Source organism: Orycteropus afer, unplaced genomic scaffold (genome assembly GCF_000298275.1).
Source record: "Orycteropus afer afer isolate SDZICR_OR568_19922 unplaced genomic scaffold, OryAfe1.0 scaffold00157, whole genome shotgun sequence".
Classification (NCBI taxonomy): domain Eukaryota; kingdom Metazoa; phylum Chordata; class Mammalia; order Tubulidentata; family Orycteropodidae; genus Orycteropus; species Orycteropus afer.
The window spans coordinates 1,315,156-1,340,564 of NW_006921744.1; the positions used below are offsets into that span (position 1 = coordinate 1,315,156).

Below are 25,409 nucleotides of genomic sequence, written 5' to 3' on the forward strand. Positions count from 1 at the left end.
AGGGATAGTTTGACTTCTTCCTTACCAATCTGGATGCCTTTGATTTCCCCTTCTTGCCTTATGGCCCTGGCTAGGACTTCCAGAACAATGTTGAATACAAGTGGTGATAGCGGGCATCCTTGTCTAGTTCTCTTTATTATTCTTTAGTGTTGCATACTATTCCATTGTGTGATATACCAAAGTTTGATTATCCATTCATCTGTTGATGGGGACTTAGGTTGTTTGCATCTCTTTGCTGTTGTGAATAGTGCTGTGATGAACATGAGTGTGCATATATCTATTCATGGCTTGGTTCTCACTTCTTTAAGATATATACCTAGTATTAGGATTGCTGAATCAAATGGTATTTCTATGTCCAACTTTTAAAGGAAGTGCCATACCATTTTCTAAAGTGGTTACATCATTTTACAGTCCCACCTGCAGTGTATGAGAATCCTAATCTCTCCACATCCTCGCCAGCACTTGTTTATTTTCTGTCTTGCTGAACTTTGCTGTTCGTGCTGGGGTGAGATGGTTATCTCATTGTTCTGTCGATTTGCATCTCTCTAATGGCTAATGATCATCAGCACTTCCTCATGTGGTCATTGGCTGCCTGAATGTCTTCTTTAGTGAAGTGTCTGTTCACGTCTTCTGCTCATTTTTTAATTGGATTATTTGCCTTTTTAATGTTGAGGTGCTGGAATTTTCTATATATTTTAGAGTTAAGTCTCTTGTTGGATATGTCATTGCCAAATATTTTTTTCCCAATCTGTAGGTTCTCTTTTTACTCTTTTGGAGAAGTCTTTTGATGAATACAACAATTTAAATTTTAGAAGGCCCCAATCATCTAGCTTATCGTTTGCTGTTTGTACATTTTAGGTTATACTTGATAGTCTATTTATGCCATAAATTAAGACCCCTAAGTTTGCCTTTATTTTTCTTTGATGAACTTTGTAGTTTTAAGTTTCACATTTAGGTTTCACATCTTTGATCCATATGCAGTTCATTTTTGTGTATCGTGTGAGGTATGGATCATGTTTCATTTTCCTGCAAAGGGATATCCAGTTTTGCCAGCACCATTTATTAAAGAGACTGTCTCTTTCCCTACTTAATGGATTTCAGCTCTTTGTCAAAAGTCAGCTGACCATAGGTGGATGGATCTATTTCTGGGTTCTCAATTATGTTCCACTGGTCTATCTTTCTGTCACTGAACCAACACCAGGCTGTTTAGACTATTGTAGCTATATAGTAGGTTTTGAGATTTCTGAGTGTGAAATTTCCTACATTCTTCGTCTTCAGTAGTGCTTTGCTTATTTGAAGTCCCTTTCCATATAAACTTAGTGATTAGTTTTCCCTTATTGTTAAAGAACGCCAACAGAATGTGGATCAGGATTGCACTGAATCTATAGATTGCTTTGGATAGTACTGCCATTTTTACATGTTCAGTCTTCCTATCCAAATATGCTGTCTCGGAAACCCAAGGAGGGGTGGGTCGCTATGAGTTGGGTCCGACTTGATGGCAAATAACAACAACAACAACAACAATCCAAAAGCATGGTATGTTCTTCCATTTATGTAGATCTCTTAGAAATTCTTATAGTAGCGTTTTGTTGTTTTCCTTGTATAAGTGTTAAAAGGACTTGGAGGCGGCATCTTCTGACCTCCTCTAACCTCACAAGAGAAAGAGAGATTACCATCAGTAGCCCAAGGCTTATTCCTATGAGGCCAGACACACCACCACCCTCCAGCCTTTTGATCAACTTTGACACTACCCATCCCTCCTATGGTACTCACTACTTCTCTGCTGGGTTTGATAGTTAGTTGTAACAGCCACACACAACTCACAGATAATACTCATGATTATGGGGTTTATTAGGGAAGTAACAGCCTACAATTCAGGTTCAGGAATGCACTCAGGATACAATTCTTTGATCAGGACAGTCTCCCCTCTGCTGTGCCCTCAGACATGCCTTTCTGACCCTTGGCCTCACGGCCTGGCCTCTGCTTCTGTAGGCCAGGTAAGCCTGCTGCTCTGTCTTGTGCCTCCTGGTTCCACTGCCACTGTCTCTCTGCTGTGGCACCTCTACTGGGGTGTCTCTGCCAAGGAGGTCCAGTGCAGGGATCCTGGATCCAAGGATGAACTCTACTTCACCTCCAGCTCTTCTCTACAGGTGGCAGTGAGATTCCCCCCTCTGCCTTTGGGAGGGCTCATTTTAAGCCTGGCAGAGTGACAAATTAACCAATCTCAACATCAGAGTTCTACACAACTTATTTGCATGGTCCCACGCAGTAATTCAGAGGGAGTTACAAAGAATACGGCTAGAAAGCCATACCAGGTAATTCACTGTAGTGAAACAGGGCTTTTGCATCTCTGGTTAAGATTTATTTCCAAGTATTTTATCTTTTTGGTAGCTAATCTAAATGGCATTGTTTTCCTTATTTTCTTTTCAGAGATCTCTTTGTTGGTGTAGAGGAATCCAACTGATTTTTGTATGATGACCTTGTATTCTGCCATTATGCTGAATCTTTCAATAAGTTCCACTAGTTTTCTTGCTGAATCTCTTGGGTTTTCTACGTGTAGGATCACATCTTCTGCATATAAGGATAGTTTCATTTCTTCCTTACCAACGTGGATGCCTTTGATTTCCCTTTCTCACCTTATTGCCCTGGCTAGGACTTCTAATACAATGTTGAATAGAAATGGTGATCGTGGACATCCTTGTCTGGTTCCCATTCACAAGGGGAATCCTTTCAGTCTCTTTCTGTTGAGAATAATGTTGGTTGCTTGTTTTGCATATATGACCTTTATTACGTTGAGAAATTTCCCTTTTATTCCTATTTTACTGTTGTTATGCGCCGTCGAGTCGGACCCGACTCTAAGTGACCCCTCCTTGGGTTTCTGAGGCAGTATCACTATGGAAGTAGATTGCCCCATTTTCCTTCCGAGGAGTGGTTGGTGGGTTTGAACCGCCAGCCTTCTGGTTAGCAATCAAGTGCCTTAGGCACTTACTGAGAGTTGCTTTTTTTTTTTTTTCTTTTAAATCTGTAATGGGTGTTTGATTTTATCAAATGCCTTTTCTACATTGATTGCTATGATCATGTGGTTCTTTGATTTTTCTTATGTGATGGATTATGTTATTTTTCTCATTCTGAACCATCCTTGCATACCTGGTATGAATCCCACTTGGCCATGATGGAATATTTTTTTGATATGATGTCAGATCCTATTGGTTAGAATTCTGTCGAAGTATTTTGTGTCTATATTCATGAGGGATACTGGTCTGTAGTTTTCCATTCTAGTGGTGTCATTGTCTGGTTTTGATATCAGGGTTAAGCTTGATTCATTAAATTAATTTGGAAGGATTCCATCCTTTTCTATGTTCTGGAATAGTTTGAGTAGGACTGGTGTCAGCTCTGAATGTTTGGTAGAATTCTTCAATGAAAACACCTGGTCCTGGGCCAGGACATTTTTTTTTTTGTTGGTAGGTTTTTTTTTTTTTTTTTAATGACCTATTACATTTCCTCTTTTGTCAAGATTCTGTTCAAATTTTCTACCTCAGTCTATGCTAATTTAGGTAAGTAGCATATTTTTAAGAAATCTGACCATTTCTTCTAGGGTTTCAAATTTGTTGGCGTATAGTTCTTCATAGTATCCTTATATTACACTTTTTATTTCAGTTGGTTCTGCTGTGACGTTACCCATTTCATTTCTTATTCTTGTTATTTCCATCTTTGTTAAATATGCCAATGGTCTTTTGATTTTATTAATATTTTCAAGGAACCAAATTCTAGTCTTGTTGGTATTTTTTTCTGTTTCATTTATTTCTATTTTCATCTTTCTTATTTCTTTGCTTTTGGTGACTCTTCAGTGGTCAGTTCTTTCAGAAGTAGATGGCCATATTTTCTTCCTAGTTTGTCTTAGTCTGGGAGTTCTGCTGAAAGTGGTCCTGTCCACCATGGGTGACCCTGCTGGTATGTTAAATACCAATGGCATACCTTTCAGCATCACAACAACATGCAAGCCATCATAGAACAAACTGATAGACAAGTAGATATATAAATATTTATATGTAACAAAAAATACATACACATATTGTTCCTAGCTCTGTCCACTGAAAGGGTGGCCTGGGAGTAGTGATACCAAGCTTAAAATAGTAAATACAGGTATGCCCAGATCTTGATTTCTAGATACCATTAACCACGAAGAAGAACCAGGGTGCTTTGAGAAATGGTCCATTCAGATTGAAGCAGAGAAAGCACAACATGAGACTGGAGTATCTTGTGCCAGAAAGTAATGAAGTGCTCAAAGAATCATGGAGATATTTTGAAAGGATTCAGAAGCCAGAATGAAAGGGTTCCCTTACTTGTGACAACAGAGCTTCAAAATCATTAATATTAGTAACAAAAAATAACCCATTGGGTAAAAAGGGAATTCATGAATCCACACTGATAGAAGTAAATGGGAGAAGGAAAAGCCTTCTCTTTCAGTAGAATGCCAAATGATAAATGTGGAAGAATTAAAAACAAAATTAAAAATCAGCATTTGGCAACCATCAATCATAGTTAACAATTGATTCTAGTAATAATCATTGATAGATCTTAAAATTAATGAGTGAAAGATAGATGAGGAATAAGATATTTACATAATAAATGGTATTTACAAAATATTTTCTTCACATTAAGCAAATTAAGAGTCCAGTAAAACAACTGAAAGTTTTGAATTTAAATATATTGCAAAGTACTGTTATTATAGTATTAAAAGATTAAATCAATAAAGCTGACAGCAAAATCAAAGTTATTTAAGATTTAAAGTCAAAGGAATGAGGTATGTACTTAACTTTAAAACAATGGTGAGAACAGTTAAGAACAAGAACAACAAATAAACCTTTTAAAAGGCTTTCAAACCTTACCTTAAATTTATACTTTGTACTACGTCTGAGATTTTTCACTGTGTAAGCAAGATCTTCTCCATCATATTTAGGCTTAAAACCATATCCCTGGGAAGACAAGGGAAACACTGTTTACTAAATATTTACCAGCAGAAGAAGGGGGAGTAATGAGTATGTGAAGGAGCTCTGGTGGCACAGTGGTTAAAGCATATAGCTGCTAACCAAAATTTCCGAGGTTGGAACCCCCCAGCTGCTCTGTGGGAGAAAGATAAGGTAGTCAGTCTGCTTCCGTAAAGATTCACAGCCTAAACTTTATAGGGCAGTTCTACTCTGTCCAATAGGGTTGGTTGCTGTGAGTGGAACTAACTCAATGGCAGTGAGTTTGGTCTGGATTTTAGAATGAATATGTGAAAAGACCCCGGTTCTTCTCTGCTTTCTACTATGTGCAATGTGATTAATGCTCTGTTGAGTATAATCCTCATCTTGTTTCCATCTTGACTGGATGGACCCAGAAATGTCACTGAACACATGTAGGAGGATGAAGGAGACCACTTTTCAGTAAATACAGTAGCCAAAAGAAAACTTTTGTCTTTAGGGAGTAAGTAGGTCTGATTAGGTTCAGTCAGTCAATTCACCATCAGTAAGCTTATCCACGGTGCAGAGCCCAACACAGGTGTAACTGTTAAACATATTTTAATCTTCTCTGAACACATAGCTGGATTTAGAAGAATAAATGAATGGTTATGCTGCAGGTGGCCATGTCACTTAGGTTTGGAATGGCTATTTACAGCCCCAGTGACTGTGCTTCACTACATTCCCAATGTCATTATTTTTCAAAAGACGGAAATTCAGTGGTTCTTAGTAGATTTACAAGTTGTACAACTATCACCACTATCTAATTCCAGAACATTTTCATCACTTCCCCCCCAAAACCTGTACTCATTAATAGTTACAGCCTTTCTCCCACCCCACTAATATCCTTTTTCTCTATGTATTTGCTTATTCTAGACATTTCATTTAATATGTAATATGTGGTCTTCTGTCACTGGCTTCAAGATTCATAATGTTCTCAAGGTTCATCCACATTGTACCATGTATTAGTTCTTCTTTATAGCTGAATAATACTCCATTTTATAGCCATACCATAAATGGTATACTACATTTTGTGTATCCATTCATCAAGTGGTGGACATGCGAGTTGTTCCCACCTCTGGCTATTATTAATAATGCTGCTATGACCATCCAGGTGCAAGTTTTCTTTTTTATACACACGTGTTTTTAACTCTCAGTATATATATTTCTAGGAGTGGACCAATGCTATTTTAACTCATACTACTTCAAAGTAACTGAAGTTATGGAACTATATATAGAAAAACTAATAGAAGACACTCTAATTCTTGCTCAGTCAGGTTCCAGCTCACAGGAGATGAGCCACTGGTATAGAACTAGATTCAGGCTGTACCCTATAGTTCAATGTGAAGACTCAGAATATTCTGTAGCATTTTGGGGAGCAATGCATGAACACAGTTGAAGAAGGCAGACACACAGTTTCCTTACTTTTAGAACTGCTTAGTCTATGAGGCTGTGGTGATTAATCCCTGGACCTTTTTCCCCCTAAAACATACATATTTAAAACACAATCTGTGTTGTTACCAGGCACAAACATAATATAAATACACAAAAAACAAACCCTTCCTACACATCAAGAAAACAAAAGACTGGGATTTTCTTGCTCCCAGTTCCTCCCAAACAATAACAAACTGAGACTTCAAATGATTTGAGGAAGGAGCTAACTATTGTGGCAATATTTATTGTGTCAGGATTACACCCACACTGAATATGCTTTAAATTTAAAATACACATCCATACTTACTGAAGTTTCTTCCTCCATCTCTAAAATGTAAGAAATTCCTTCATCTGATGGTGTTCCTGAAGGTTTACTCCATTGTAAGGATAACCATGTAACTCCAGCCTTAATTAATACAGGACTTGCTGGCATAGAAGGGGCACAGCCTGAGGTATAGTATAAGACTTCTTCACTAAAATCACTGTTGAAACAAATGGTTTTTAACAAGAAATGAAAATATATATTTATAGCTAAAGAACTATTTTTTTGGAAACTAATTACAATCCAAATAATCTATTTTGAATTTGACAGCATCTTTAGGATAACCAGATCATATACCTACAAGTGCAGTAGTATTCTTTTGGAAATAATTTTATATTCAGGTTTTTAAAACTTTACCTTAATTTATCCAGTCAATAAAAAATATGTACACCAGCACATAGAAAAGGTATGAACACACATTGGTGTAAATTTTCTCTCCCTTCTTCCTTTTCTTTCTATAGTAGTAAAAATATATATAACAAAACACACACCCAGCTCAAGAATTTCTACATGTGACACTGATTAATTACATCTACTATCCTTTTCCAAATCAGTCCACCACCATTAACATAAACTCAATGAATTTTTTACTTTTAAAGCATACTTTCATATAATATTTTTTATATGAAATAGAAAACGTAAATTCTCAGTTATGTAATTAAACCTACCTGCCCCCATACAGGTGAGTATAAATATATAAAACAAAAACCAGCTCAATGTGACTTCTAAAGGACATTTGGCACTTCCACTTAAATCAGTTATCCCTGATGGTCTTATAATTCACCAGACAATAAACAAAATAACGAAATCACATATGCTGAAGATCAACAGAAAAACCTCTTGGTCATATATAAAGATTTAATTTATAGTATATTTGAAAATCTTGGTAAAGTTGCTAGTTTTTATATTTTCTGTGATCCTTATGTAACTAAAACATTATTTTACAGCTTTTGCTAGCTGGTTAACATAACTCTATCAACAAAATGATAAATTAAAGTAGATATTTTAGTAATAATTTGTACTGTGGATAACTAATACATACGAAGTTGACTGGATAATCTAAAAGAGCTACTTTATTTTATAAAATATATCTTACCTTGTACCATAGTCATTTTTGGCCGATAGTCTAAATTTACAAGCCATTGCTGGTGACAGTTTAGTAATCTTAAATTGCTTCTGTAAGCCCATGTAACAATGACAAAATTCTCCATTTCCTTTTCCCTGAAAGAAATGGCTGATTATTATATATTATGTAAAAACTATAACAAGGTCAAATACATCAAATTCAAATCTACTTGAAAATAGTTTATTAGCTCTTATCGACTGTCATCTTCTCACACAAATAATACATGCATTGTACATTTTTTGCAAACTGTGGAGCCCTCTCACGTGTTAGTTTCCTGTGTGTGCTGAATGCTATTATGCATTTGCATGTTATTTACGTGGGTGCACTGTTTGCCCTCTATCCCCAAAGAAAGGTATGTCCCCCAAAAATATGTTTTGTGAATCCCAATCTCTATGCCTGATGCCTGTGATTATAATTCCATTTCAGAATGGATTGTCTTTGTTGTGCTAATGAGGCAGGATTACTGTTAGAATGTATATTTGGTCAATCTCTTTTGAGATATGAAAGAGATTAAACAAGCTAGCAGAACAGAGATGGGAGAAAAGAAATGCCAAGCCACATGAAGATACTCCAGAGGCAGAAGCTCAGAAGAGGCAAGGACCTTCCTTCAGAGCTAACAGAAAAAGAGTCTTCCATTATAACTGCTACCCTAAATTCAGACTTCTAGCCACCTAAACTGTGAGAAAATAAATGTTTGTTAAAGCCACCCAATTGTGGTATTTCTGTTACAGCAGCAGTAGATAACAAAGACACTAGCTTTACCAGTAGCCATTCAGTAGTCACATATACTGTGACTGGACCTCCAATTCATGCAGTTGAGCATGCTCTTCTCACCACACCCAGTGACACACACACACATATACATGTTGTTGTTGTTATGTGCTGTTGAGTTGGACCTGACTCATAGTGACCCCTCCTTGGGTTTCCAAGGCAGTATCACTACAGAAGTAGGATTGCCCAACCTTCCTTCCGAGGAGTGGCTGGTGGGTTTGAACCACCAGCCTTCTGGTTAGCAGTCAAATGTCTTAGGCACTGTGCTACCAGAGCTCCTGTATATATGTATGTGTGTGTGTGTGTATATATATATATATATAATGTATGTATGTATGTTTGTATGTATATTTTAAACTTTTATTGTGATTTGGGTGAAAGTTTACAGAGCAAATTCACTTTCCATACAGCAGTTCACATATACTTTGCCTTATGACATTGACTGCAATTTCTCAAAATGCAATAGCTCCCCTCCCACTTCCTCCCCATAGTTACTTCTTCCCTGTGTCCTTCCCTCCATGCACTCCTGTCCCCTGAGCTGTCTCCCTGTACGTACGAAGCCCTTCTATTCTCCCATGACTGATCTCTCCAAGGAGTGTATCGACCTAACATAAATGTTCAGCTCATATGCCAGTCTTCGGTTTGGCTGGAAGCTACTGGAGGGGGTTCAATTGCAGACCTGATGGGCAGCCAGGGGCCAGTTTCAGGGGTTCCACTAGGCTCTCTCAGACCAGCAAACCTGGTGTTTTTTTTTTTATGATTTTGAGTTTTGTTCCACATCGTTCTCCCACTTTATTCAGGATCTTCCACACATATCCTCCACCAAGTGGTTGACAGTGGTAGCCAGGAACCATCTAGTTCTTCTGGTCTCATAATCATATAGGCTGAGGATCACATGGTGTACCAGTTGCTTGGACTAATTGTTTCCATGCATTTTTGGTTTTCTTCATTCTTCTTTGCTCTAAGTGAGGAGAGACCCATTGCATCTAGATGGCCGCTTGCAAGCTTTTAAGATCCCAGTTGCTACTCACCAAAGTAGGATGTGGAACAATGTTTCCATGTAGTATTTTATGCCAATTGAGGTTGACGTCTCCTGCAACCATGGTCCCGAGCCCAAAGGTCCAACTACTAGCTCCCTCCAGGTAGCTGGCTATGGCCAAGCACTACAAACTTGTCCCTTGTCAGCTCTACTCTATATATCTGGACATTCTTATAGAACATACAAATACACTTATAAAAACATTGTCTTCCAACCTTATACATGGTCATGGGCATAATCCCCCCCAGCATAGGCATACCTAATCGTTCAGCCTGTCCACCCATCTACCCACCCCTATATCAATGTTTCCCATCACTGACAATGCAGTTCTGTATCCAACATCTGTTTTTAACATATTACCTAGCATGTATTAATACATTAGCTAGTATGCATTAAGAGTCATCTTTGTTACATGTAAGTCATAGATCTCAAAGGAAGGTTGAAACACCTCACATCTTTTATATGCTACATAGTTCATAGTTCATTCATGAAATGGAGAATTCAAAAACTGGAGAGTAGGAATCTTTGCATAGCTTTTTGTTTTTTAAATATATTTTATTGAACTATAATTTACATACAGTGAAATACACAAAACTAAAGTTATATGGGTCAATGCAGTTTTTTTTTATAGTGCCCCCCCAAATAACCAACAAAGTTTCTTTCCATATATAAGCCTTCCCTTGACTTTTTACAACAACAAACTAGTACTGTATTTGTCCTTCTTTGATTGACTTACTTCACTCAGCATAATGTCCTCCAAGTTCATCCATGTTATGTGGTGTTTTGCAGATTCTGTATTATTCTTTAGTGTTGCATAGTATTCATTGTGTGTATGTACCACAGTTTGGTTATCCATTCGTTTGTTGATGTGCATGTAGGTTGTTTCCATCTTTTTGCTATTGTAAATGTTGTTGTTGTTATGTGCCGTCGAGTAGGACCTGACTTATAGTGACCCCTCCTTGGGTTGCCAAGGCAGTATCACTACGGAAGTAGATTGCCCAACCTTCCTTCAGAGGAGTAGCTATTGTAAATAGTGTTGTGACAAACATAACAAAACCAGATTCACTGCTGTTGAGTCGATTCCAACTCATAATGACCCCTCCTTGGGTTTCTGAGGCAGTATCTCTGGGGAAGTACACTGCTCAGTATCCTTCTGAGGAGTGACTAGTGGGTTAGCAGTCAAATGCCTTAGGCACTACGCCACTAGAGCTCCTGAACATGGGTATGCATATATCTGTTCTTGCCCTGGCTCTCACTTCTTTAGGATATATACCTAAGTAACGGGATTGCTGGGTCAAATGGTATTTCCAGCTTTTTAAGGAACTTCCATACTGCTTTCCACAGTGGCTGTATCATTTGACAGGCCCACCATCAGTGTCTGAGAGTCACAATCTCTCCACATCCAACATTTGTTATTTTCTGTCTTGTTAAACTTTGCCATTAGTGCTGGGGTGAGATGGTATCTCATTGTTATTTTGATTTGCATCTCTCTGATGGTTAATGATTGTGAGCATTCCTTCAGGTATTTGCTGGCTGCCTGAATATCCTCTTTGGTGAAGTGTCTATTCATGTCTTCTTTGCACAGCTTTTCGAATTAAGTTTCATGCTTTGTTTTAGCAGATGCTAAACCCTTGGTTTAGTAAAAGAATCTCTCTGTGAGAGACTGGAGGTGCTAGAAATAGGGTAATTTTTGATTTGGGTAACTGATGTGTTTTCTTAATCTATGAAAAGTTCTATGCAAATTGTTTTGAGACAAAGCCTCCACCCATCTTCAACTTTTACCCTAGGCAGTTGCTAAGCTTCTTTGAAATAAAAATTATTTAATTACTATTGCTTAGATTTAACACTGAAGGAGTAAAAGGAGAAAGAAATGCCCACTTATAGGCAATAAAAAGAGAAACAGAAAACTCTGAACCTCAAGACAACTAAAAAGTTTTAGATATTTAGGGATCTAAGCAAAACGAAATGGGCAAACTTCTTATTTTCTGTCTAATTTTTTCAGTTATGTTGTCAGAGACAAAGGGTGGTTAGGATGACTTCTGCCTCAAAGAAAACGGCTGCCTTACTGAATGTTCTTGTTAGTTTTAATGGTGTTTACAGTTGATTTAACGGAGTTGTGTGAGAAGAAAATACTAAAATCTTTAATTAATGATATTTTACTCCACAACTGAGGGCCCATGGCTGTACTTATTGTTTTGGTTTCAAGTCATACTACATTAGCTGTAACTTCCTGAATAATATTAAATAAAGGTGGGGTAATTGGCAAGTTTGACTTGTTTCTGTTTTGACTAGAAATGTCTTTATAGTTTAGTAATATAAAATAACTATTAAATAAGGGATTATGTTTCTATGTCTAATTTGTTTTAAGTTTCAATTGGTATGGGTGCTAAATTTTACCAAAGACCTTTTTATAAACTTATCAAGATGATATGTTTTTTTCCCCTAAATTAATATAAAACATGATGTATTAATAGATTTCTTAATTATTAGCATTTCTGGAAAAACCCTCTTGGCTGTGCTTTATTATTATTTTTTTTAATGAATTGCTAAATTCCCAAACTATTCTTCCATTCCCTCTTGGCTCTGGTGTAAAGAACAAGGCAGGAGTTAACATGAGAAATATAGTAAAATGATGCTAAATAATAAAGGCCAGAATGCTTGCTTTGGTTGGCTGAATAAGGGCCCCAAAGATAACTGGTCTGTAACCTGTGAGTATTACCTATATGGTAACAGGAACTATGCATATATGATTAAACTAAAGATCCTGAGATGGGAAATTATCCTGGGTGAGTCCTAAATGAGAGAGTAAAGACAGAAGATGAAGGCAACATTATCATGGAAGTAGAGGAAGAAAAGCAAATGTGATGCTGGGCAATAAACCAAGGGATGAGAACTGCTTCCAGAAGCTGGAAAAGGCAAGGAAATGGAGTCTCCCCAGAGACTCTAGAGGGAGCACGGCCCTTCTAATCTTGTGATTTTGGCTCAATAAAACCAATTTTGGATTTTTAGCCTCCAGAACTGTAAGAGAATAAATGTGTGTTTTTTTAAGCCACCACATTTGAGGCAATTTGTTACAGCAGCCCTAGAAAATAAACAATACATTTGCTTTTAAGACTGAAATTGGTAGGGAAAGCTGGGAAGTGGTGGGAGCCAGCTTTGAACAGCCGGGACACGTAGGGGAGGCCGGGAAACAGGAGCAGAGTGGTTTGGAACAACTAAGGAAGACAAACTGTGTGTCAGTTTGTCGTACTGTGGTGGCTTAAGGGTTGCTGGGAGGCTAAGCCACCAGCATTTCAAATGCCAACAGGGTTACCAAGGGGGACAGGTTTCAGTGGAGCTCCAGACTAAGAAAGACTCAGAAGAAGGAAGAGGCCATCTATTTCTCAAAGAACTGGCCAGTGAAAATCTGATGAATAGCAGTGAAACATGGTCTGATATATTACTGAAAAAATTTATGAATAACCCTGAAACACTGTTCAATATAGTGCTGGAAGATGAGCCCCTCAAGTTGGAAGGCACTTAAAAGACAACTGGGGAAGAGCTGCTTCCTCAGAGTAAAGCTGACCTTAATGATATGGATAGAGTAAAGCTTTCAGGACCTCCATTTGCTGATGTGGTATGACTCAAAATAAGAAACAGATGCAAACAACCATTAACAATTGGAACATGGAATGTACGAAGTATGAATCCAGGAAAATTGGAAGCTGTCAAAAAGGAAATGGAATGCATAAAAACTAATATCCTAGGCATTAGTGAGCTGAAATGGACTGTTTTTGGCCATTCTGAATCAGACAACCATATGATCTACTATGCTGGGAACGACAAATTGAAGATGAATGGCATGGCATTCATCATCACAAAGAATGTGTCAAGATCTATCCTGACGTACAATGCAGTCAGTGATAGGATAAAATCCAGATGCCTACAAGGAAGGCCAGTTAATACTACTATTATTCCAACCACCAAAGCCAAAGATGAAGAAGTTGAAGATTTTTACCAACTTCTGCATTCTGAAACTGACCAAGTGTGCAATCAAGATGTGTTGATTATTACTAGTAACTGGAATGCAAAAGTTAGAAACAAAGAAGAATCACAAGTAGTTGGAAAATATGGCCTTGGTGACAGAAGTAATGCTGGAGATCACATGACAGAATTTTGCAGAACCAACAACTTATTCATTGCAAATACCTGTTTTCAACAACACAAATGGCGGCTATACACATGGACTTCGCCAGATGGAGTACACAGGAATCAGACTGACTATATCTGTGGCAAGAGGCAATGGAGAAGCTCAGTATCTTCAATCAAAACAAGGCCAGGAGCTGACTATGGAACAGACCATCAGTTACTCACATGCAAGTTCAAGCTGAAGCTGCAGAAAATTAAAACAAGTCCATGAGAGCTGAAATATGCCTTGATTATATCCCTCCTGAATTTAGAGACCATCTAAATAAATAGATTTGATGCACTGAACACCAATGACTGAAAACCAAACAAATTGTGGGATGACATCAAGAACATCATCCATGAAGAAAGCAAGAGGTCATTAAAAAGACAGGAAACGAAGAAAAGACCAAAAGGGATGTCAGAAGAGACTCTGAAACTTGCCCTTGAGTGGAGAGTAGCTAAAGCAAATGGAAGAAATGATTAGATAAAAGGGCTGAACAGAAGATTTCAAAGAGCAGCTGAAGAAGACAAAGTCAATTATGATGATGAAATGTACAAAGACCTGGAGTAAGAAAACCAAAAGGGAAGAACAGGCTCAGTGTTTCTCATGCTGAAAGAACAGAAGAAAAATTTAAGCCTCCAGTTACAATACTGAAAGATTCTATGGGCAATATATCAAATGATGCAGGAAACATCAAAAGAAGATGGAAGGAATGCACAGAGTCACTGTACCAAAGAGAACTGGTCGATGTTCAACCATTTCAGGAGGTGGCATATGATCAAGAACCAATGGTACTGAAGGAAGAAGTTGAAGCTGCACTAAAGGAACTGACAACAAACAAGGCTCCAGGAATTGATGGAATATCCACTGAGATGTTTCAACAAACGGATGCTGTGCTGGAGGCACTCACATGGTTATACCAAGAGATTTGGAAGATAGCTAGTCACCTGGCTAACTGACTGGAAGAGGTCCATATCTGTACCCATTCCAAAGAAAGGTGATCTCACAAAATGTGGAAATTATTGCACAATATCATTAATATCACACTCAAGTAAAATTTTACTGAAGATAATTCAAAACCGGTTGCAGCAATATATTGACAGAGAACTTCCAGAAATGCAAGCTGGATTCAGAAGAGGATGTGGAACGAGGGATGTCATTGCTGATGTAAGATAGCTCTTGGCTGAAAGCAAAGAAAACCTGAAGGATGTTTACTTGTGTTTTATTGACTATGCAAAAGAATTCGATTGTGTGGATTGTAACAAATTATGGATAACATTGAGAAGAATGGGAATTCTAGAGCACTTAATTGTGCTCACGAGGAACCTCTATATAGACCAGAAGGCTATCATTCAAACAGAACAAAGGGACACTGGATGGTTTAATACCCAGAAGAGGTGAGTCAGGGTTGTATCCTTTCACCATACTTAATCTGTATGCTGAACAAATAATCTGAGAAGCTGGACTATATGGAGAAGATTGTGGCATCAGGATTAGAGGAAGATTCACTAACAACCTGCAATATGCAGATGACACAACTTTGCTTGTTGGAAGTCAGGATGACTTGAAGCACTTACTGTTGAAGATGACTACAGTCTGTAGTATGGATTACACCTCAACATAAAGAAAACAAAAATCCTCACAACTAGACCAATAAGCAGCATCACAATAAATGGAGAAAAGACCAAAGTTTTCAAAGACTTCATATTACTTGGTTCAACAATCAACACCAATGGAAGCAGCAGTCAAAACATCAGAAGACGTGTTGCACTAGGCAAATGTGCTGCAAAGGACTTCTTTCAAGTGCTGAAGAGCAGAGATATGTCCTTGAGGATTAAGGTATGCCTGACCTAAGCCATGGTATTTTCAATTGTCTCACATGCCTGTGAGAGCTGGACAATGATTAACGAAGACTGAAGAAGAGTTGATGTTTTTTAGTTGTGGTGCTGGCGAAGAATACTGAAAGTACCATGGACTGCTAAAAGAACCAATAAATCTGTCCTGGAGGAAGTGCAGCCAGAATGCTCCCTGGAAGCGAGAATGGCCAGACTTCATCTCACTTACTTTGATCATGTTGTCAGAAGGGACCACTCCCTGGAGAAAGATATCATGCTTGGTAAAGTGGAGGGTCAATGGAAAAGGGGAAGGCCCTCAAAGAGATGAATTGACACAGTGGCTGCAATGATGGGCTCAGGCATAGCAAGGATCGTGGGGCTGGTACAGGACTGGGCAGTGTTTCGTTCTGTTGCACACAGGGTCCCTATGAGTCAGAGATGACTCGATGGCACCTAATAAAACAACTACATTGGGAAAAATGTTCCTACATCAAGGTAATTACCTCAGTGACAGCTTTGATGGTGGCTTAATTGAAAAAACAAACCAAAGTGAGTTCCAATCAGTAATATTTTGTAAGAACACCATCAATTCACTCATGTACCACATGGAAATTATGTTGTTTATAAAGAGGAAAAAAACCCAGAACACATGATTAAAAAAAATAAAGTTATTTTTGGTGAGGTACTATCCATAATTTTAACCATTTTGAGGAATTAAAACTGTAAAATGATTCAATTTACTTACCTCATCCCATTCTAAAATAAAGCTTTGGATTTTAGAACCATTGTCACTAGGTGCCTAAAACACCAAAAAACAAACAAAATGAATACAAATTAGTACTTCTGTAAAAGATACTGCAATAACCTACTTTAAGGAATCTATTTTATTGCAGATTTTCTCTGTAACTTAGTTCTATAAAAATTTATACAGAGAATACAAAAATGTACTATGCACCACACAATGCTTTTAAATCAAATAAAAAATACAAAGCAAGAGGCTACTCAAATTTTTCTAAACAATTAATAATCTGTTTTAGCAAGAACTGCCTTAAATTTTACAATCTTTTTTTTTTTAAACCATTTTGCCTTTCTATCAGAAGGTTTTGTCAGCTTTAAGTTATTTAGAATTGATCATTTCATTTTCATGAAAATTCCTCCTATGATCTAAAAGTCGTATCGTGTAATGTTCCAAAAGATTGAAGAGATTATGGTGCTGACAGGACCTCCAGCGGGCATACTGTCTGGATTGCTGCTTCTAGATTCAATGTGCCAATAACCAAAGACTGCTGACTCATCAATCTGTGAAGCTCTTCAGGGATGAAAACGTAAATTCCCTCTGGCATTTTATTCCAGTATTTAATCACTCTCAAAATCAAGAATTTCATACTTATTTCTAACTGAATGTTCTTCCTACAATTTAAACTCATTTCCTCTTCTTTTGTCTTCACTTGATGTAGAATTGATCATCACTGTCCTTATAACTTCATATATTTGAAGACGGTAGACTCTGAGACTCCTCTTATTACAATTAAATAATCTTAACTTTTAAAATTATACTCCTTAGAATTTACTTCTATGATTTTCTGGACTCTAATCAGTAAAGAGCAATCAAGGATTCTAATTTTTTAATAAAGAGTCTTATGACACTTTAAGGTGTCATCAATTTTGGTAAACAGTAACAGATAATGTTTATGATCTGAGGTCCAAATTTTGGTAAACAATAACAGATCATATGTTTTACAACATTTTTTAATTATATTTTTTAAATGGTTAGCATGGCCAGAATTTGCTAGGTAAATTACAGTAATATCCCACAGCAGTGGCAGTTAAAATTAAACATAATGAGAAGGTGGCAGACAAAGATCCTTGGGAAACTACTACACAGCAGTGGAGGAAGAGGATCCAAAGATGGAGAAAACTCGAAGTCACAAAGGGAAGTGAAAGTTACAAAAATGTATTTTCCCAGAGTTAATGTCTTTAGATTGCTCTAGTGTAGTTGGTGAGGTCTTATATTTACTCTGCTTAATTTCTTTTCTTTTTTTGCAGGGGGAGGGTAGGTTGTTTAAATTTCCCTTAGAGATCTATCTTTCAACTTTTCTCCCAATTAGGTATAAAGGGTTTTACCATTATCTCATTTAATCCTCCAGGAAGTACCATTACCCTGAACTTCACAAAAGAGGAAACAGAGCCTTCAGAGAAGCCAAGTAAGCTGTCCCAGATCACATGCTCATAAAGAGTGGGTCATAAAGAATGCAGCAAAAACCGAGTTTGGTCTATTTGACCACAAAATTGGTGTTCCTACACAGCAGTGTACCAGGGGCTAAGTAGTGGGAAGTCTGTACAAAACTCAGTTAAGCTTTTTATTATCACCATGCATTGGTAATTCTATACAATGCAAGTTGATTAAATACTTCTCCAACTGCTACCCCATATCACTGCTTTTATACTGTATTACCTCCATAGTAATGTTTTTTGACTATTTGAGAGCAGAGTCAAAAGACCTGATATTTAAGTCACTAAAGTACTCTAGAGGGCAGTGGTCATTTAGTGTTAGAATTGTAACCCACCACCAGAAGGAAGACTAGGCAATCTACTTCTGTAGAGATGCCGCCTCGGAAACCCAAGGAGGGATCACTATGAGTTGGAATCGACTCGACAGAAGTGAGTTTTTATTTTTTTTTGTATGTGGGAGAAACTTGGATTAGATTCCCAGCCAGTGGAGGCTTGCCAGTTGCAATGATGCTGAACAGGTTTCAGAGGAGCTTCCAGACTAAAATGGACTAGGAAGAAAGGTGTGGCAATCTACTTCTGAAAACTAGAGGGATTAGGCAGCATTACTGTTTTGCATAGGGTTCCGTGAGTTGGTGTCTGAGACTTGATGGTAGGTAACAACCACCACCTACTCTAAACCAATTTTCTTCATCTTTAAAATTAATTTATGTCAACTTGGCTAGGCTTGGTTTGGAATGGTTAGGTAGCTGGATATAGTTATTTCTCATGATGAGGCTGGTAATCAACTTCATGGTGGAATCTGCTGTGAGCAGCTGCCTTAGGGATGTGGTCTTTTTCCAGTATATAAGACGCTTTGAGAAAAGGTCTCTAGCTTTTTGGCACACTTAGATCCTGCATTTAGCCGAGTCTTCATATAGCAGCTTGCCATGTTGCTTGATAATTTTGGGACTGTGCCATTTTACTTGTCAATCTTGGGTCTGTCAGCCTCAGCTACCAGCAGCTAAGAGTTAAGAGAGGCCTCCAGCTTCAGTGGGCTGGGGGAAGAGGCAGAGCTGAAGCCCAAGGTTGAAGGGCCTTCACCCAGTCCCTACAGTTGGCACTCTGAACTTGGACTTCTAGCCTCCTAAACTGTGAGAGAATAAATCCCTGTTTGTTAAAGTCATCCACTTGTGCTATTTCTGTTATGGCAGCACTAGAGAACCAAAGCGATAGCTACTATGCTTGCTATATTTCCGGTATTGTGCAATAGACTCTATAGGTATTATCTGTTTAATCCTTGAAACAATTCTGAGTTATGTATTTTACAGATGAGAAAATGGAAAACCATAAAGCTGGTAATTAAAAGACGGGATTCAAGACTAACTCTTCCAAAGTCCATGGCCTTAGCTATTAAATAACAGATATAAAGTAAGCCTATCTCAATGGTTGCCATGGAGATCAAAATGAGATAATCTATTCTTAGCATGCTTTAAACACAGTAAAGAGCAAAAAACACATATGTATAATATACATACATGTATGTGTGTGTGTGAGCATATATATACACACACACACACACACACACACACAAGACATTGCATGCCAGGCACATGTAGCATTCAATCAATACTTGTTGAATGAATAAAGAGTTTTTCAGTATAGCTTTTGTGGTTTCTGCTTCAGTTTATTTTGTTTTTCTTTTCCTGGATCTTTTGGTGACTATAAGTGCTCTGGAAGATCACATGATACAAGAAGGGTTAACCAGGATAAGTTTTAGAAATATTTACATAAAGAACAGTTAAGATGGACAAACTATTATTACTTTTCAATGTTCTGCTGGATATTCATGTAGGTGAAATATCTATTTATAATTATTAAAAACTAGAACTTAATTTATTTTACAAGGCGTTTTTGGTATGGTTTTAATAGACACTTGCTCCAAAATGCAACTACTGTGCAATTTGGGAAAGAATCTACTAAGTTTGTTCAGAAATGTGGCAAAACGTATACAGTATTTTACAGAAGGCCTGTTGGCACAGTGGCTAAAGTCCTCAGCTGCTAACCAAAATGTTGGTAGTTTGAACCCACCAGCTGCTCTGTGGGAGAAAGATGTGGTGGCAATCTACTTCTGTAATATTTACAGCTTTAGAAACCCTACGGGGCAGTTCTATTCTGTTCTACAGGGTCGTTATGAGTTGGAATTAATTTGATGATAGTGGGTTTTTTATATACTATTTCAGAAAATCATGCCACTAATTACAATACTGTCTTTGGTATTCAAATGACCAATTCTATGAATGGTGTCTGTCCACATCATACTATGTTGTGTCAAAAAAAGAAAGAAAGAAAAAAAGAACAACCAAACTCACTGCCATCAAGTCAATTCTCACTCACAGCAACCCTTACTGGGTTTCTGAGACAGTTAATCATTTTTTTTTTTTTTTTTAATTGTGATTTGGGTGAAAGTTTACAGAGCAAATTTACTTTCCATACAGCAGCTCACTTTGTCTCATGAGATTGACAACAATTTGCCACAATGCAACAGGTCCCCTTCCACTTCCTCCCCAAAGTTACCTCTTTCCCTGTATCCATCCCTCCATGTATTCCTGCCCCCTGAGCTATCTCCCTGTGCATACACAACCCTTCTATTCTCCCAGGGATTGTGTCTACCTAATGTAAGTTCAGTTCATATGCCTGTCTTTTGTTTGGCTGGAAGCCACAGGAGTAGGTTCAATTCCAGACCTGTCGGGCAGCGAGGGGCCATAGTCTCAGTGGTTCCATCAGGCTCTATCAGATCAGCAAACTTGGTCCCCCCCCCCCCCCCTTTTATTTTAAAATGATTCTGAGTTTTGTTCCACATCGTTCACCTACTCTATCCAGGATCTCTTACATAGATCCCCCTCCAAGTGGTTGACAGTGGTAGTTGGGCACTATCTAGTTCTTTGAGGCAGTAGATTGCCCCATCTTCCTTCTGTGGAGCAGCCTCCTGGTTAACAGCTAAATGTCTTAGGGACCGCATCACCAGAGCTCCTATATCTTGTGTAGGTGTGCCCAAATATTTATGAGTTAAAATACCTAACATTTTATTTTTTAAAATTTTATTTCTCCTTTATTTTTCAGTTAAGGCATCACATTGACTTTTAAAAACAACAACAACAACAACAAAACTACAAATGTAGTTATTAGGAATTTCATTTTAGGATAAAACTGAGGATAGAAAAGTCATCATTACAAAATATACAATAGGGTGATGGGCTTAAGAATCACAGCAGCAAATCGCAGTATAAGCATAACATATACTATAGCAAAGCCTGCTAAGTAGAAATTAATCTTTCCTGCTATATTTACACATAGTAAAAAAACTAGTAAGAGTAGTATTATAAGAAACAAATGCCTATTCAATATATGTAAAACATAAGAGCAAGTTAGTTTGCTTAAAGCTCTTTTTCTCTAACAAAACAACTGAAATTTAATACTATGAAAAGGAAGTAAATAAATGACCAGTTGGAAACATATGGAATTTTCTTACCTTCCATTGCAGTGTGAGTGAATTTTTGGTCCGATTAGCTATCCTTGGTGGATTAGGTGTATCAGGTTCACAGCTCAAAGTGGTAAAGCTTTCAGGTTCTGAAGGAGTTCCCTTTATAGAATTATATTCAGCCTGGACTCTATGGTAATAAAATAAATAGTTTTACTCTGCAAAAACATCTACCCTACCTTCAACAGCATCACCTTTAAATACTTGTAAGTGCTCTCTAAATGTCCTATGTAAAAAATATGAGTATTAGAAATAGCGAGCAGTCCTTAAAAAAGGAAAAATAGGACAGACCAGCAGCTTTCGTAGGTTTTTTTTCTGGCTCCAATTCAAAGTAAAAAAATACATTTAAAATGTGACACAGTTTTACCTATGCATATATATGCTTACACCCACAAACAAAACAAAAATTTCCTGAAATAATACCTTTAACTAGGTGCAATATATGGATGCTTTGTATTCTGTCTGATTCTATTTCATTTTCTAAAATATGCTGAAAAATCCAACATTTATTTAACGATTCACTAATGGCTGCAATCTGCAGTGTGGAAAACATAAGGTTGGACAATACTAAGTTCATCCACAGGAAGTATACTTGAATTAATAGTTTAATAGGATGATCTCAACCACAAATACTACTTTTAATAATGGAGAGGATCTCATCCAGCAACAAAAGCAAAGTTCAACAAGACTGAAAAGGACAAATGCTGGTAAGGGTGTGGAGAAATTGGAACTCTCATGTACTGCTGGTAGGACTGTAAAATGATGCAACCGCTGTGGAAAAGGGTATAGCATGTCCTTAAAAAATTGGAAACAGAAATACAATTTGATCCAGCAATCTTACTACTATGTATATATCCCAAAGAAGTGAGAGTCAGGACACGAATATATATATATATATGCACATCCATGTTCATCACAGCACTATTCACAATAACAAAGAGATGGAAACAACTTAAGTGCCCACTATGCAACACTGAATAATAATGAAGAATCTGTGAAACACCTCATAATATGGATGAACTTGGAGGACATGCTGAGTGAAATACATCAATCACAAGAGAACAAATTTATATAAGTCCACTGTTATAAATAATTCATGAAATATTTACACACAGAAACCATCAAAGAAACAGTCTTTTATGGTTAACAGGGATGGGAGGGAAATGAAGAAAAATCAGTAACTAATTAGGTAACCAAAACCAAACAAACTCACTACCACTGAGTCGGATCTGACTCATAGTGACCTCTCCTTGGGTTTCCGAGGCAGTATCACTAAGGAAGTAGATTGCCCAACTTTCCTTCCAAGGAATGGCTGGTGGGTTTGAACCACCAGCCTTTTGGTTAGCAGTCAAGTGCCTTAGGCACTAGACGCATATTAATCTGGGTGAAGGGAAAGGTAATATACACATGGTGGGTGACCAGTACTGTATCACTAAGGAAAAGGGGGCACGGAGATGGGTACAAGAGTTACAGACAACAAAGGTATGCTCTATTAGATACGTAATCCTGCATTATAAGCAATAACAAAACAAACATTGATCTGTGAGCAGATACACAGGCAGACAAGCAAGATGATCAGGTATTGGTAGGCGAACAGGACCATACCCACGAAAGATTTGGCAGATGATATCTCCCATTTGTATGTGCTATAATAATGTCCATGTATATATTTAGTAGAGCTAACAGGAGGCAAAGTTATACAAAAACTTCTTAGCCATAACCAAATACCTTGAGGAGTGGGTTGGTGGGCCTGTGGGCTCAGGACCTTATTTGGAGGAAACTTCAAGGTCAACTGGCATTACATCATCCATAAAGACAATGTTCTACATCCTACTTTGGTGAGTAGTGACTGTGGTCTTAAAAGCTTGCAAGCAACCACCTAAAGTACAGCTATTGGTCTCTTCTCAGATGGAGCAAAGAGGAGTGAAGAAAACAAAAGACGTATGGAAACTACTAGTTCAAGAGCTACTGGACCACGTGAACCTCAGCCTCCACAACCTTGAGAACAGAAGAATGAGAAGGTGACCTGATACTACTCCCAATCACTCTGAAAGGATCACAATAGGTGATCCTGGATAGAGTGGGAGAAAAATGTGGAACGACTCTCAAAATAATAAAAAAGGCCAGGCTTATTGGTCTGATAAAGACTGGTAGAACCCCAAGACTATGGCTCTTAGTCATCTTTCAAGCCTGGAACTGAACTTACTCCTGTGGCTCAACTTTCAGCCAAACAACAGATAGGCCTATGAGGTAAACAGTAACACCTGGGAAGTAGGTACTCCTTAGAACAACCAACCATAGGAGATCAAAAGGGGAGCATCTGCCCAGGGATAAAGCTTAGAAGGCAGGAAGCGATAGGAAAGAAGGACAAAGGGAAATGGTAACCACAGGGAGGAAATGGGAAGAATGGTGTTGCATTGTAGGGAGTGTAATCAATGTCACGAAACAAACCGTATATGAACTATTGAATGGAAAACCAATTTGCGCCATAAACTTTCACCCAAATCACAATGAGAAGTTAAAAAATGAAAATGGAGATGATTAAATGTGCTATGTTGGGTCCCAGCTAGAGATGCCCTGGACTCTATTAAATTTCAGTAAATTATACTAGATGAGGAACCATACAAAGTAAAATGGAATCTAAATTACTCCAATTAAATGTAAAATTCTGAGCATTTCAATATCCCAAACTCTTTCCAAAACAGGATGGAGTAAAAATACTTATGTATAATATAAATATTATTTGTGATTTTTTTTTAATACAAATTTCAAAAGCCTGGACCAGTTTCCAGTGCTATGTTAGGGACTACAAACATATTACACAGCTTCATACCAATGTCTAGGAATTACAAAGTAATTAACCCCCCACTAAAATATCTGAGTTAAATATTTTTTTTTTTTTTTGGAAAATGTTTATACATTGTACCAAAAGAAAAATCAAAGTCTATAAAGGCCATGTTTTAAATCCAAAATTAATACTTAAATTACGTATTTTTAGGAAATCATTATTCAAAAAACAAACAAATAAATAAACTTATGCTTTATCACACAAAAGCAACATGTAGGATTTCCTTACTTTGCATAGTAATCTGTAGCTGGCTTGAGATCATTTACAGTGACACTTGTTTCTTCTCCACTGGAAAACAGAAAAGTGTAACAATCTATTGGCTTATAAATAAAGCATTTCCAGAGAATATACACTATGTTCACTACTAGTTTGTGGTACTTTATAAAATTAAGTAACAACTGTAACCATATTCAGATTCCATTAATATGGACTTTGTGTAATTAGGACATATGCCAAACTTAAGTATGTACTTGTATACCACAATAAAACAAAAAAGGTACGCTAAGTAAATCAACTGGGTAAGCTCAAACTTTTTTTTTTTTTTTAAAATGGATCTAGGGAAGACGTTTAGTTTACTGAAGAAATATTTTTCATATGGCTAAAACGCTAAATAAAACAAGTAGTGAAAGTACCAAATTTTTACATGTTATTTGCCACTATTTCTTTTTATTAGTATATAATGCTAAACCTTACTTAAAATGTTAGTTTAATAAGTAGTTAAAACATGCATTTAAAGGAAAGCATTTCTCAGGGACACTATTTAGTTTTCAAATACAACAGTAGGCAGACTGTTTTTTTTTTTTAAAAATCACTTATAACTGTTACAATTATTTGGGTATATAGCCACAAACCTGCTATTTGTTTCTTTCTTTGATTTTCTACTGTGGTAAATATATATATATATATAAACCAAAAAACCAAACTCAATGCCATCAAGTCAATTCCAACTCATAGTGAACCCCCTTTGGGTTTCTGACGCGGCAAATCTTTATGAAAGCAGATTGCCCAGGCTTTCTTCCATGGAGTGCTTGGTGGGTTTGAACCACCAGCATTCTGGTTAGCAGTCAAGTGCCTTAGGCACTATGTCACGAGAGCTCTCTCTATGCATTTACCACAG

The 25,409-nt window shown here is 37.3% G+C and overlaps 1 protein-coding gene across 1 annotated transcript in view; it reads right to left on the reverse strand.

The window, feature by feature from the left end:
- Positions 1-25,409, reverse strand: part of FNDC3A (fibronectin type III domain containing 3A) — a 341,318-nt gene that overhangs the window by 42,429 nt on the left and 273,480 nt on the right. The window contains 6 exon segments of the mRNA XM_042781725.1: positions 4,890-4,976; positions 6,742-6,916; positions 7,853-7,977; positions 16,441-16,494; positions 21,436-21,574; positions 24,521-24,580. Of these exon segments, the coding sequence (XP_042637659.1) occupies positions 4,890-4,976; positions 6,742-6,916; positions 7,853-7,977; positions 16,441-16,494; positions 21,436-21,574; positions 24,521-24,580 (640 nt within the window).